This window comes from Suncus etruscus, chromosome 15, assembly GCF_024139225.1.
Source record: "Suncus etruscus isolate mSunEtr1 chromosome 15, mSunEtr1.pri.cur, whole genome shotgun sequence".
Taxonomy (NCBI): Eukaryota; Metazoa; Chordata; class Mammalia; order Eulipotyphla; family Soricidae; genus Suncus; species Suncus etruscus.
Genome location: NC_064862.1, coordinates 67,265,872 through 67,279,307, shown reverse-complemented (window position 1 = coordinate 67,279,307; position 13,436 = coordinate 67,265,872). Strand labels below are relative to the sequence as shown.

Here is a 13,436-nt window from a genome sequence, read left to right as displayed (position 1 = left end):
ATGAATGGATGGATGGATGGTGAGGCCTTTCTTGGCCCAGCCCGGCACCTGCAGCTCCTTCAGCCTGAGGGTCAGTTGGTGCAGTGTGACGGTGAAGAAATGATCCACAGCAGTTGGGGGCCAGAGCAGTGGTGCAAAGCAGTAAAGCATTTGCCTTGCACGCACTAAGCCTAGGATGGATCAAGGTTTGATCCCCTGGTGTCCCATATGGTCCCCCAAGCTAGGAGTGATTTCTGAGTGCATAGCCAGGAGTAACCGGAGTGTCACTGGGTGTGGCCCAAAAAGCAAAAAAAAAAAAAAAGAAAGAAAGAAAAGAAATGATCCATAAGAGTCAAATGAAGTTTCAGGAGACATCAGCTTTATTACAAGGCCCTAATCACCATGCGTAGCTTCTAAGCTAAGCATTGTTCAGCAGCCTCCATCAGCTGCCCAGCACCCTCTTGCAGCATACCTCTCACTTCCCTCCTCACAGGCAACTCTTAATTACCAACCACAAACTCCTCCCAGCTGTGGGAAGGTTTCACCATCCAGGTAAGTTTAGCATTTGGCCTTGGAGAAGGGTAACAGGAGTAGGCCAGGGATAGGTGGGAAACTGGGGACAATGGTGGAGGAAATGTTACACTGGTGATAGTACTGGAACATTGAATACAAGAAACAACTGTATTATAAACAAATTTATTTAAAATAAAATAAAATAAAAGGGGGCCGGGAAGGTGGTGCTAAAGGTAAGGTATCTGCCTTGCAAGCGCTAGCATAGGACGGACCGCGGTTCGATCCCCCCGTGTCCCATATGGTCCCCCCAAGCCAGGGGCGATTTCTGAGCGCATAGCCAGGAGTAATCCCTGAGCGTCAAACGGATGTGGCCCAAAAACCAAAATAAAATAAAATAAAATAAAAGAATTAGTGCCCATACTCCTTAAGCTCTTCAAAATTTCAAAGAAACAGCAATATGCTAACAGCTTTTATGAAGCAACTTTTACCACAACATCAAAAGAGACAGAAATATAAGTAAAAGACAAAAGTACATACCAATATTATTCATGAAGTGATCCTTAACTCAATCTTAGTGAACCAAATCCAACAATGTATCAAAAGAATCATATATACCATGATTATTTTTGTTTGTTTGTTTGTTTGTTTTTTTGTTTTTGGGCCACACCCGTTTGACGCTCAGGGGTTACTCCTGGCTATGTGCTCAGAAATCGCCCCTGGCTTGGGGGGACCATATGGGACGCCGGGGGATCGAACCGCGGTCCGTTCCTTGGTAGCGCTTACAAGGCAGACACCTTATCTCTAGCGCCACCTTCCCGGCCCATATACCATGATTATTATGATTTTTTAATTATTATTATGATTTTTTTTTGGTTTTTGGTTTTTGGGTCACACCCAGTAGTGCTCAGGGATTACTTCTGGCAAGGCAAACACCCTACCTCCATGCTATCTCTCCAGGCCCAATTATGATTTTATATATACCATGATTATTATGATTTTTATCCCAGGGATACAAGGATGGTTTGATATATGCAAATCAATTCATGTGATATGCCATAAAAAAGATAAAAACAGGGCCCGAAGAGATAGCACAGTGGTGTTTGCCTTGCAAGCAGCCAATCCAGGACCTAAGGTGGTTGGTTCGAATCCCGGTGTCCCATATGGTCCCCCGTACCTGCCAGGAGCTATTTCTGAGCAGACAGCCAGGAGTAGCCCCTGAGCACCGCCGAGTGTGGCCCAAAAACCAAAAAAAAAAAAAAAGATAAAAACAAAAAACAAGGGACCAGAGAGATAGCATGGAGGTAAGGCATTTGCCTTTCACACAGAAAGACAGTGGTTCGAATCCTGGCATCCCATATGGTCCCCCGAGCTTGCTAGGAGCGATTTCTGAGCATAGAGCCAGGAGTAACCCCTGAGCACTGCCAAGTGTGACCCAAAAACCAAAAAAAAAATTTTTTTTCATCAATAACAGTGAAAAATTAAAAATTAGGCACAATGCTGGGATGTCTACTTTCAGCTCTTTTATTCAACATAATACTGGAAATCTTTGAAACAGCAGACAAGAAAATAGATATCAAAAAGATGCATATTGGAAAATAGGTTAAACTGTCACTGTCTGCAGGTGACATGACAACATGGTAATATATATTTAAACCCTGATGGTTCAAAAAAAATAAAAACCTCTTATAAACAATAAACCAGTACACACAAAAATCTGTGGCATTTTTGTATGCAAATACTATATTAGAAGAAGAAGAAATGACAGCCCTCTTCAAAATAGTGTGATAAGAGGGCTGGAGTACAGTGGGTAGGACATATGTCTTGCATGTGGTCAATATGGGTTCAATCCCCAGGGTCCCATATGGTCCCCTCACCAAGAATGATCCCTGAGCACAGAGAAAGGCACAAGCCCTGAACATCCTGGGTGTTAAAGCCAAAGCCCAAAAATAATGTCATAAAACATGAAGCACCTAAGAATCAACTTAAACAGTAAAACCTAAAAACCAACACTGAAAAAAATAGAAGATGACACCAGGAAATAGAAAAATATTTCCTGTTCATGGATTGGAAGAATCAATGTTGTCAAAATAAACTTCTGATGTAATACATTATATAGATAGATTCAAGGCAAGCTCCATTAAATTTTCAATAGTTTTTCAAGGACTTCAAATAACCTACTAAAATTTGTATGAAACCACAAAACACCTTGCAAGCCAAAGCAATTCTAAGGGAATAAATAAATAAATAAATAAATGAAGATGGTGGGTATTGCATTTTCAACTCTGAACTGTATGACAAAGCTAAAATAACCATAACTGCATAATACTAGAATAAAGACAAATTTGCAGGCCAATGGAACAGAACTGAGAGTAGTGGGATACACCCTCAGATTAATGGGCAGTTAAGTGCATGAAGTAGAGCAAGGCAAGTCTTCTATAAATGATGCTTGGAAAACTGGATAGCCACATGTGAAAAAATAAAACTGAAACTGTATCTCACACATTCACCAAAGTTAATTCAAGGAGGCTGGAGTGATAGCAGTGAATAGGGTGTTTGCTTTGCACATGACCAACCTGGGTTTAATCCCCAGCATCCCAGAGGGTCCCCTGAGCCTGCCAAGAGTAATTTCAAAGTAGAGAACCAGAAGTACTCCTGAGAAGCACCATCAGGTGTGCCCTCCCCCCATAAAAGTTAAATCAAAGTGGGTTAGACTTTGAGATTAAACCAGTCTATACAATTAAATATATCAAAGGTGTCTCCAATAAGCTAACCAGAGAGGCAAAGACATCAAAAACAGAAATAAGCAAATAGGAATACATTAAATTAATTTTGTATGGCAAAAGAAAAACCCAACCCATACCAAAAAAAAAAACAACAGATAAATAAAAAGACACCTTACTGAATGTGAGAAAATATTTGTACATAATACATCAATTAAAGGGCTAATTTCCAAGATTTATATAAAGTACTCACAAATCTCAACAACAAAAAATTCTAACAATCTCATTCACAATGGGAAGAGGAGATAACATACACTTCCTCAAGAAGACATAAGGATGGCTAATAGGTATATGAAAAAGAACACGTTGGGGACAGAGCCATAGTATAGCAAATAGGGAGCTTGCCTTGTATGCAGCAGACCCAAGTTCAAGCCCCAGCAACCCATATGGTTCCCCAAGCCTGCCAGGAGTTATTCCTGAGTGCAGAGCCAGGAATACCCCTGAGTAGGGCTAGGTGTGTTCTAAAAACAAAACACTAAAAGATAAATAAAAAAAAATTATAAGCTCATTAAGGAGGCCCGAGTGATAAACATCGGGTAGGGTGTTTGACTTGCATGTGGCCAACCCAGATTCAATCCTCAAGATCCCATATGGTCCTCCAAGCCTGCCAGGAGTAACCCCTGAGTGACGCTGGGCATGATTCAAAAACAAACAAAACAACCAAATAAGCTCACTAAGGAAATCCAAATTAAAATAATACAACAATGTAACAATTTTCACAACAGTAAAAATAACATATAAAAAACCTGGAATAGGGGCCGGAGAGATAGCATGGAGGTAAGGCGTTTGCCTTTCATGCAGGAGGTCATCGGTTCGAATCCCAGCGTCCCATATGGTCCCCCGTGCCTGCCAGGAACAATTTCTGAGACTGGAGCCAGGAATAATCTCTGAGCACTGCCGGGTGTGACCCAAAAACCACAAAAAAACAAAAAAAACAAAACAAAACAAAAAAAAAACCTGGAATAACCAGTATAGGTGAGGGTATGGTGAAAAAGGAAGCCTCTTTGGTGGGAATGTCATCTGGCTCAACCTCTGTGGAAAGCAACAGGAAAAATTCTCAAAAAATAAGAAAAGAACTCCCATAAAACCAGTGAAACCACTTCCTAGCATCTACCTCCAAAAGACAAACACATTAATTCAAAAGAATATGTACAAACCTAAGCCTAATTAAGTTCATTGTGGTACTTAGTACAATAGCCAAGATATGGAAATAACCTATATGTCCAACTATAGATGAATGGATCAAAAAGTTGCGATGTCTGTGTGTGAATACCTGCACAAGATAAAACAGAATATTATGTAGCTTTAAGAAAAGGGGCCAGAGAGATAGCATGGTGGTAAGGCGTTTGCCTTTCAATGCTGAAGGTCACTAGTTCGAATCCCGGCATCCCATATGGTCCCTGAGCCTGCAGGAGCGATTTCTGAGCATAGAGCCAGGAGTAACCCCTGAGCACTGCCGGGTGTAACCCAAAAACCAAAAACCAAAAAAAAAAAAAAAAAAAAAGAAGAAGAAGAAGAAAGGACAACCATGCAATTTGTCAGTACATGGGCGTAAACAGTGAAGTCAGTCAGAGGGAAGACAGATACAGAATGATCTCTCTCCTAAGGGAGTAGCAAATGGCCAAAGGCAACAGAACCAGAGAGCTGGTCCACAGAACTGAGTTTACTGGATGTGCAAAGGGGATTGGAAGGGAGAGGCCTCTGTCACATTGCTGGAGTGGAACAGGTAGCCTGGTAATGGTGGTAGATATAATGTGGGCATGGTGCAGGAATGAAATATCAGAAAACAGTATTATAAATCACTGCACATCAATTTAAAGTGCTTGAGATTGGCTACATCAGGATACTCTGGTAGTAAGCAGTAACCAATCATGGATCTGAAATTTTTCATCAGGGGCTAGTGTGATACTTAAATGGCTAAGTACGTATAGGAGGCCTGGGTTTGCAGCTAGGCTCGAGTGACCCCCCAAGCACAGAACCAGGAGTACTGAGTACTACTCGGTACAGTCACCAAACAAGGTAAAAATAATTCCTACCAAACCCTCAAAAACACCAGTATGAAGTTAGAGTCTGGCAAATTAATGGAGCTCCCAATTTTCACTATTTGAAATAGTTAAGACTACTATTTTGAATCTCCTATCCCTGAGAAAATGGTAGGAAAGAATCTATCAAGAGACATTCAAAGATATTGAAGAGCAATTCAGCAATTCAAACTACAGTATATATGGAACCCTTGTCGTAAACTGCACTGGCCAGTCTGTATAAGACACTAGAGCAGCCAGATCTCAATCGAAGGGCAAGATCATCAGCCCCCTCTACTGGTTGTATAACAATACAGCCTGCAGCTTTTGCTTCTAATGATCAAGGACATACACACTAGGTAAAAACCTGGGCATGCTAGGGGCCTGGAAATAATACAGTAGTTAGAACACAAGTCTAGTAAACACCTGACTATGGTTTGATTCCTGACACAACATGTCTCAACACAGCTGAGGGCCCTCAGCGCTGCTGGTGTGACTCATATAATCCCTGAGATTCAAGGTCCAGCATCATAACCTTACCTGACCCCAGTTGGTCAACATGCCATTGGTGAAGCTGCCACGGCTTTCTGAACACAATTAGAAACCTTAATATCCTAAACTTACATGCTCTCTTCTCACCTTTCCTGTCTTTCATAATCTTAGAAACATTTCCGTCAGAAGTGATGAGGCCGGAGTGGTAGCGCAAGTGGTAAGGCTTTTGTCTTGTCGGCGCTAGCCTAGGACAAACCAAGGTTCAATCTCCTGGTGTCCTATATGGTCCCCCAAGCCAGGACTATTTTTGAGTGCATGGCTCAGGAGTAACCTCTGAGCGTCACCAGGTATGGTCCAAAAACAAAAACAAACAAAAAAAAGAAATGAGTCTATCCTTGGAGCTAATCTCCAATTTCTGATTCATCACTTTCTCTGACTATCAAAGTAGAATAGAGCTGAACCTGCCAATTGAGTCAGGCTTCCTTCATTGTCAACACAGTGAATACCAATACCAATTTACTACCAATTTAGCTGACATCAGCTAGGTTCTATATGAGCAAGTCCACCTCCAGTTGGGAAGAAGAAAGGCCAACACTGGGAAGCCAACACAAAGAATGGGCTGGTTCCCAGCTCATGAAGATTTTACTCTCCACATCCTCACACGCTGCCTCCACCCCAGTCACCCCTACAACTGCATATGGTTTCTCAAGCACAAGCCATAAGTAAGCCCTAAATACAGCCAGGTGTAGTTTCCAAAAAAATAGTATTACTATTACTACACAGCATTGGGGCTAGATAACTAAAGTGTCTACCTTGCAAGCATAAGGCTATGAGTTTGATTCTCAGTGGCCACATAAGTGAATCAAGGTCCCGATAGCTACTACTTGTATCTGGCAGTTCTGCTGTTTGTGGATATAGAATGATATCATTTATATGTGGTATTTAGAATAACTGTATAAAAAAAAGCTATTTAAATGGGAGTTGTCTCAAATACACTTGGCCGCAGAATACAGCAAGAAGGAAGAAAGATATTGAGTGGAGGAGGAGAAAAAAATATATGAAAGAATTGGGGGCAAGAGATTTCAGGTGCATTGGTGGTGTTAAAAAGGTACAGAGCTAAATAGCTAAGCCAAAGGAAACAACAATGGAATCTAGAAACCCAAACTTCTAATAATCTAAACATAAAATGGGTCTGTTATACTGGCAGGCTGTGGGGCAGGGGTTTGGTATGGGATGCACTTGGGGAACACTGGTGGAGGGAGATGGACACTGGTAGTAGGACTGGCCCTGATTCATTGTATGTCTACCCAACTATAAACAACTTTATAAATCACAATGATTTCAATAAAATAAAATTTAAAATATCACTCCTGGCAGGCTCTGGTGACCATATGGAATGCTGGGGATCAAGCCCAGGTCAGCTGCATGCAAGGCAAACTCCTTACCCACTGTGCTATATTGCTCTGGCCCCAAAAGTAATTTTTTGTTTGTTTGTTTTTGGGCCACAGCCAGTGATGCTCAGGGGTTACTCCTGGCTCTGAGCTCAGAAATCGCTCCTGGCTCGGGGACCATATGGGATGCCAGGGATCAAACCTAGGTCTATTCTGGGTCAGCCATATGTGAGGCAAAAGTCCTACCATTGTGCTATTCCAGCCCACAAAAGTAAAAATTTTTTTTTTTTTTTTTTTTGGTTTTTGGGCCACACCCTGTGACGCTCAGGGGTTACTCCTGGCTATGCGCTCAGAAGTTGCTCCTGGCTTCTTGGGGGACCATATGGGACGCCGGGGGATCGAACCGCGGTCCGTCTCCTAGGCTAGCGCAGGCAAGGCAGGCACCTTACCTCCAGCGCCACCGCCCAGCCCCAAAAGTAAAAATTTTAAGTCAAATAATACTCAAATATATTTGACAAATGCTTCGAGTCCATTTACATGAATTATTTAGAATAGCTAAATCCATAGAAGCAACAGAAAAAATGGTTACTGTCAGAAACTATGATAGAGTAAATTGAAAATTGTTAAATAGAACAGTTTCGATTTAAAAAAAAAAAAAGTTCTGGGCCCAGAGAGGTAGAGCCGATCCAGGACCAAAGGTGATTGGTTTGAATCCTGGTGTCCCATATGGTCTCCCGTGCCTGTCAGGAGCTATTTCTGAGCAGATAGCCAGGAGTAACTCCTGAGCACCGCCGGGTGTGGCCCAAAAACCAAAAACCAAAAACCAAAAAAAAAAAAAAAGTTCTGGATATTGGTTACAAACAAGATACATAGATTTAACACTAATGAAGATATACTTTAAAATGGGTAAGATGGGGAGGGGGAATGGCTGGGGTGACAAGTATATAGCAGAGAGCCTGTCTTGCAAATGTTCAACCTCAGTTCAATCCCCCACACCACAGATGGTCTCCAATTTCCACCAGGAGTGATTTCTGAGTCCAAAGTCCAGAGTAAACCCTGAGCATCAATCACCCAGTGACGCCCCAAAACAAAAACAAACAAAAAAAAAGAACGAAGAAAGCAATTTTGATAGTAGTCTTAGTAGTCTCCCCCTCTCCTAAAAGGTATTTTTCTTATGAAGGCTGGAAAGACAGTATAGCAAGTGAGGTGCTTCCCTGGGACATATCCAATTGTCATCCCATGTGGTATCCCAAGTCTACCAGGAGTAATCCCTGAGTGTAGAGCCAGAGAATACTAGGAGCATAGACCAGGCATTGTCCTAAAGCCAACAAGAACAACAACAACAAATTGCAAATGATATTTGTCTTTGAGTTCACGTAGGTGGCAAACTTTATACTAGAAATATTTCACTGAAACTGAGAATTAAACAAAACACATATATGGAATTTATTTAGAAAAGTAAGAGAGACAAGAGAGAAGTAAACTGAGCTTACTAATAGTCTATAAGCTGTGTGCCTAAAATAAAACTGAATAGTTTCTCTAACCAAAATAACACTTTTGATTCTTCTTTTGGATAATCCTGAATAAAATGACAAGAATTTTGTAGAATTTATCAGCTCTGATATTAATTCTGAAAAGCTAGGTCAAAGTTTTCTTCTGGTATAATTTATTACATAATCAATAGCTAATGATGTTTAAAATTACAAATTTATTATTCCAAAGAATTATAAATTCCACAAAAAATTTTAAAAAGCCTAGCTTTTTTTTTGGGGGGGTGGGGGGTTGGGGTCATACCTGGCAGCACTCAGGGGTTACTCCTGGCTCTATGCTCAGAAATTGCACCTTGCATGTCTGTCCCAGGTCATCTGCATGTAAGGCAAATGCCCTACCACTGTGCTATCTCTGGCCCCAAGCTTAATTTTTTTAAAGTCACCAAGTGATCAAGGAACTAGGAGATCAAAGAGGATACTGTTGATGCATCTTTGCCCCAAGTGATATTAATTTGTAAATTCCACTTTTCAATTAATTTGGTCTAAATGCTAGAAGGGGTTGATGAAGCAAACTATGAAAAATGGTACTCGAAAAAAGAAGAAAATGTAAGATTTGGGGGCTAGGGAACTGAAGAATGAATGGCTTGAAGATGTAAGGTCCCAAGTACTATCCTTAGCACTGCAGGGTATAGCCCTAGTAGATCCTAAACAACATCCCAATAAACATCGTTAAGAGTAGTTTTGTCGGGCCCGGAGAGATAGCACAGCGGTGTTTGCCTTGCAAGCAGCCGATCCAGGACCTAAGCTGGTTGGTTCGAATCCCGGTGTCCCATATGGTCCCCCATGCCTGCCAGGAGCTATTTCTGAGCAGACAGCCAGGAGTAACCCCTGAGCAATGCTGGGTGTGGCCCAAAAACCCAAAAAAAAAAAAAAAAGAGTAGTTTTGTCTCCCTGATCCTTCTACTGAGCACCATCAGTTATCGACACCTATAAAAATAAAAGTGCCAAAGAGTTGAAATTAAAGAAGATGCTTTGCAGGAAGCCAACCCAGGTTCAATCCCTGGCATGACATAATCTCTGAAGCATTGCTAAATGGAGTCCTTGAGTCCTTCAGCATGGCTAAGGTGGGCCTGGTAATCCCAGCATTACAGAATCCAAGTAGCATCACATCTTCAGACCCTTGTATTGAAACACCAGCCTTGTTGGCCTAGAATTGGCCCCTCAGTTGAGAAGCCCACAGATTGAGCCTGAGAGACCCCTCAAAAAAATAAAAATTTAAAAGATACAGAAAGACTGGAGAGATAGCAGAGAAGGCTGAAGTTTATGCATAGTATGTGGAAGTTGAGGTTCAGTCCCCAGCACTGAGAGTCCCCTTAATATACCAGGTATGGTCCAAACATCCCATCCAAAAGATAAAAGAATACTACATGCTAATTACAATGCCAAAACCCAACTAAATATACCAACTAAGGATGGCTTTTGCAAGTTATCATTTTCATCATGAGTCATTCTCTTCTTGATATTGATTAAACTGATATTTAATTTTTACTTACTTGGTCAACTTGTGGTTTTTCATTGCTGTAAGAAATTCTCTGACAATCTCAGGACTCTGGTGCCTGCATGGTGTTTTTGATATGTATTTTAAAGTCTTAAAAAAAAAAAAGGATAGAGTATGCATAAGTTAAAGAATCCTGAGCAAGTAGAGAGGCTCACTGCCTCTATGAACACTAGAAATATATTGTGAAATCTGAAGAGTCTCAAAATATGACAACTCTTTTAAAGCACCATGAATTTAAATCAAGAACTTAAAAAAATGGCAGTGAAATACACTGATTATATAGTTAAGTGTATTTAAGGGCCAAAGATAGTACAGGGCTTGCAAGTACTTTGTCTTGTAAGAAGTCAACCCTAGCTTTATCTGTGGCACCACATATGATCTCCCAAGCAGTGCCAAGAGTGATCCCTGAGCATAACACACCATCAGTTGTGACCCCAAAACAAAGCAAAAAAAAAAAAAAAAAAGAATACTTAATAGTTTGGGGCAGAAGATTTAGTACAGGGATTAAGATGATTGCCTGGCACATAGCAAGCCCCAGTTCAATCCCCAATACTGCAGAGTCCTTTAAGCACCACTAGATGTGATCTCTGAACACAGAGCCAGAAATAAGTCCTGGGCTTACTGTGTGGCCCAAAATTCAAAAGCAGAGAATTTACTATTTTAAAATATGAAGAACTTGGTTTGATCCTAAGAAAATGTGGGGATTTTACAATTATTTCCTGGGAGGTAATCCCTAATGTTTTTAGTGTTTTTCATTTGTGAGAGGTTACACCTGGTAATAGTGGTGTGTAAGTGGGGGGTGTGAGGGGTACTACTCTTGGTATAGTACTCATAGTTCATATCCCAGTGGCAGTTAGGGAATCTTACAGAACTGGAGATCAAATCCAGTCTTCCCACATACACAGCATCTATCTCTCCAGTCCAAACCATGGACTCTTATCCTAACAGAACAAACAAAACAGCAAAGTTCAGGGAAAAGAAGTTCAATGCCAGAGCTGGGAATTACTCAAGTGATCTCAACATGGACCTCTGGGGTATAACCCAGCAATGCTCAGGAGTTGGTTGCTGGCCTTAACTTCGTATTATCTCCCAGTCTAAGTAGTGAATATTAATATATTTCAGGGAGTTTTTTAACCTGTGGATGGTCTCAAGCATCCTGATATATAATTGATGTTAGAAAGGAGAATTTCTTTTGATGATTCCTCTGACTTTCTCGCTGGCTAACCCTAACAAAGCAAACTCCTTCCAGTTTTATAAACATTAAAAACTAAGTGATAATAGGGCCTACTATATAGCACATGTAGGGTCCTTAGTTTAGTCCTCTGCACAACATAGCCCCCTCAAGCAATGCTCAATGCTAAGATAGCCCTGGGGCCCCAAATTCATCAAGCCGTCATCACTAAACTAAGCATCACAGAAGTGGCCCTGGCCCTAGACATACCAGCTCCACAGTGTATGACAACTATAGTTTTAAAAAAGGGTCATAGCTGATCAGCTTTTCTGGAAAACAACAGTAAAAAAATTAGAGATTAAACTTCCATTTGATCCAGCAATTTCACTTCTTAGAATGTACCCCAAGGAGACCAAAACAAAATGGAGAAAATATTTGCATACCTATGTTCCTCACAGTGCTATCCATAGCCAAAATCTAGAAATAATCTAAGTCGCTAAGAATAGATGACAGGATAAAAAAAATTCTGGTACAAGAGCCGGAGAGATGGCATGGAGGTAGGGCATTTGCCTTTCATGCAGAAGGACGGTGGTTCGAATCCTGGCATCCCATATGGTCTGAGTCTGCCAGAAGAGATTTCTGAGTTGGGGGCCGGGCGGTGGCGCTAAAGGTAAGGTGCCTGCCTTGCCTGCGCTAGCCTTGGACGGACCGAGGTTCGATCCCCCGGTGTCCCATATGGTCCCCCAAGCCAGGAGCAACTTCTGAGCACATAGCCAGGAGTAACCCCTGAGAGTTACTGGGTGTGGCCCAAAAACCAAAAAAAAAAAAAAAAAAAAGAGATTTCTGAGCATAGAGCCAGGAGTAACCCCTGGGCGCTGCTGGGTGTGACCCAAGCGGGCAAAAAAAATTCTGATACAGTTATACAATGGATGGGGCTGGTGAGGTGGTGCTAGAGGTAAGGTGTCTGCCTTGCAAGCGCTAGCCAAGGAAAGATCATGATCGCGGTTAGATCCCCTGGCGTCCCATATGGTCCCCCAAGCCAAGGGCAATTTCTGAGCACTTAGCCAGGAATAACCCCTGAGCATCAAATGGGTGTGGCCCCCTCCCCCCCCAAAAAAAGAGTTAACTCACAGATATACAATGGAATATTAAGTGGCCATAAGAAAAAATAAAATCAAGCAATTTGCTGCTACCTGGAAGAGTCATGCTGAGTAAAGTTAATCAGAGAGAGACTAACACAAAAAAATGATCTCTCTCATTTATCGCTTTATATCTGCAAGATATATATGCCACTTGAGGACTGGGATCAGGGAGATGGAGAGAGGGGTACAGTCTATGGTTGAGGGAAGCTTTCAATAGGGAAAAGGAAGTAACACTGTAAAATAGTATGGATGAAACAACAATGCAAGGATTTACCAAAAATCACATCTCACAGAGGCAGACTGGTGGGGTGAGGTAGGAGACAAAAGTGGGGACAATTGATGTAGGAAGTGGATATGATAAAGGGATTGGTGCTAAAACACTGCATTCTTGAAATCTAATAATGAATAGCTGTCATTTCATGGTAAATAGATTAAAAACATAAAAGAATCTAGACACAGAATAGTCTCACTCATCTATGGGTTTTAAGAAAAATTAAAGACACTACTATATTAAGGCCCAGAGACAATAGAGTTAAGGCTGGAAGGGCCAGAAGAACCAGCTCACAATATGAAGCTCACCACAAAGAGTGGTGAATGCTGTTAGGGAAATAACTACACTAACAACTAGCATGACAATGTTAAGGAATGAGAGAAGTAGAATGCCTGCTGTGAATACAGGTAGGGGTAGGAAAAGGAGCAGCACTGTTGGTGGGAATGTTGCACTGGTGAAAGGGGGATTCTGCTTATGACGGAAGCCCAATTACAAACATGCTTGTAATCATGGTGCTTAAATAAAGATTTATATAAAAAAATAAAAAGATCATAGTAAAACTTCAAGTTAGATAAAAGAGATTGTCAATAATCAGCAGAACACACACACTGCTCCACCACCACCACCA

The 13,436-nt window shown here is 41.3% G+C and overlaps 1 protein-coding gene across 1 annotated transcript in view; it reads right to left on the bottom strand.

Annotated features, from left to right (window-relative positions):
- The window catches only part of CRCP (CGRP receptor component), a 50,633-nt gene that overhangs the window by 14,155 nt on the left and 23,042 nt on the right, over positions 1 to 13,436 (bottom strand). The window contains exon 4 of the mRNA XM_049789580.1: positions 10,220 to 10,314. Coding sequence (XP_049645537.1) covers positions 10,220 to 10,314 — 95 coding nt within the window. The remainder of the gene's footprint in view (positions 1 to 10,219; positions 10,315 to 13,436) is intronic.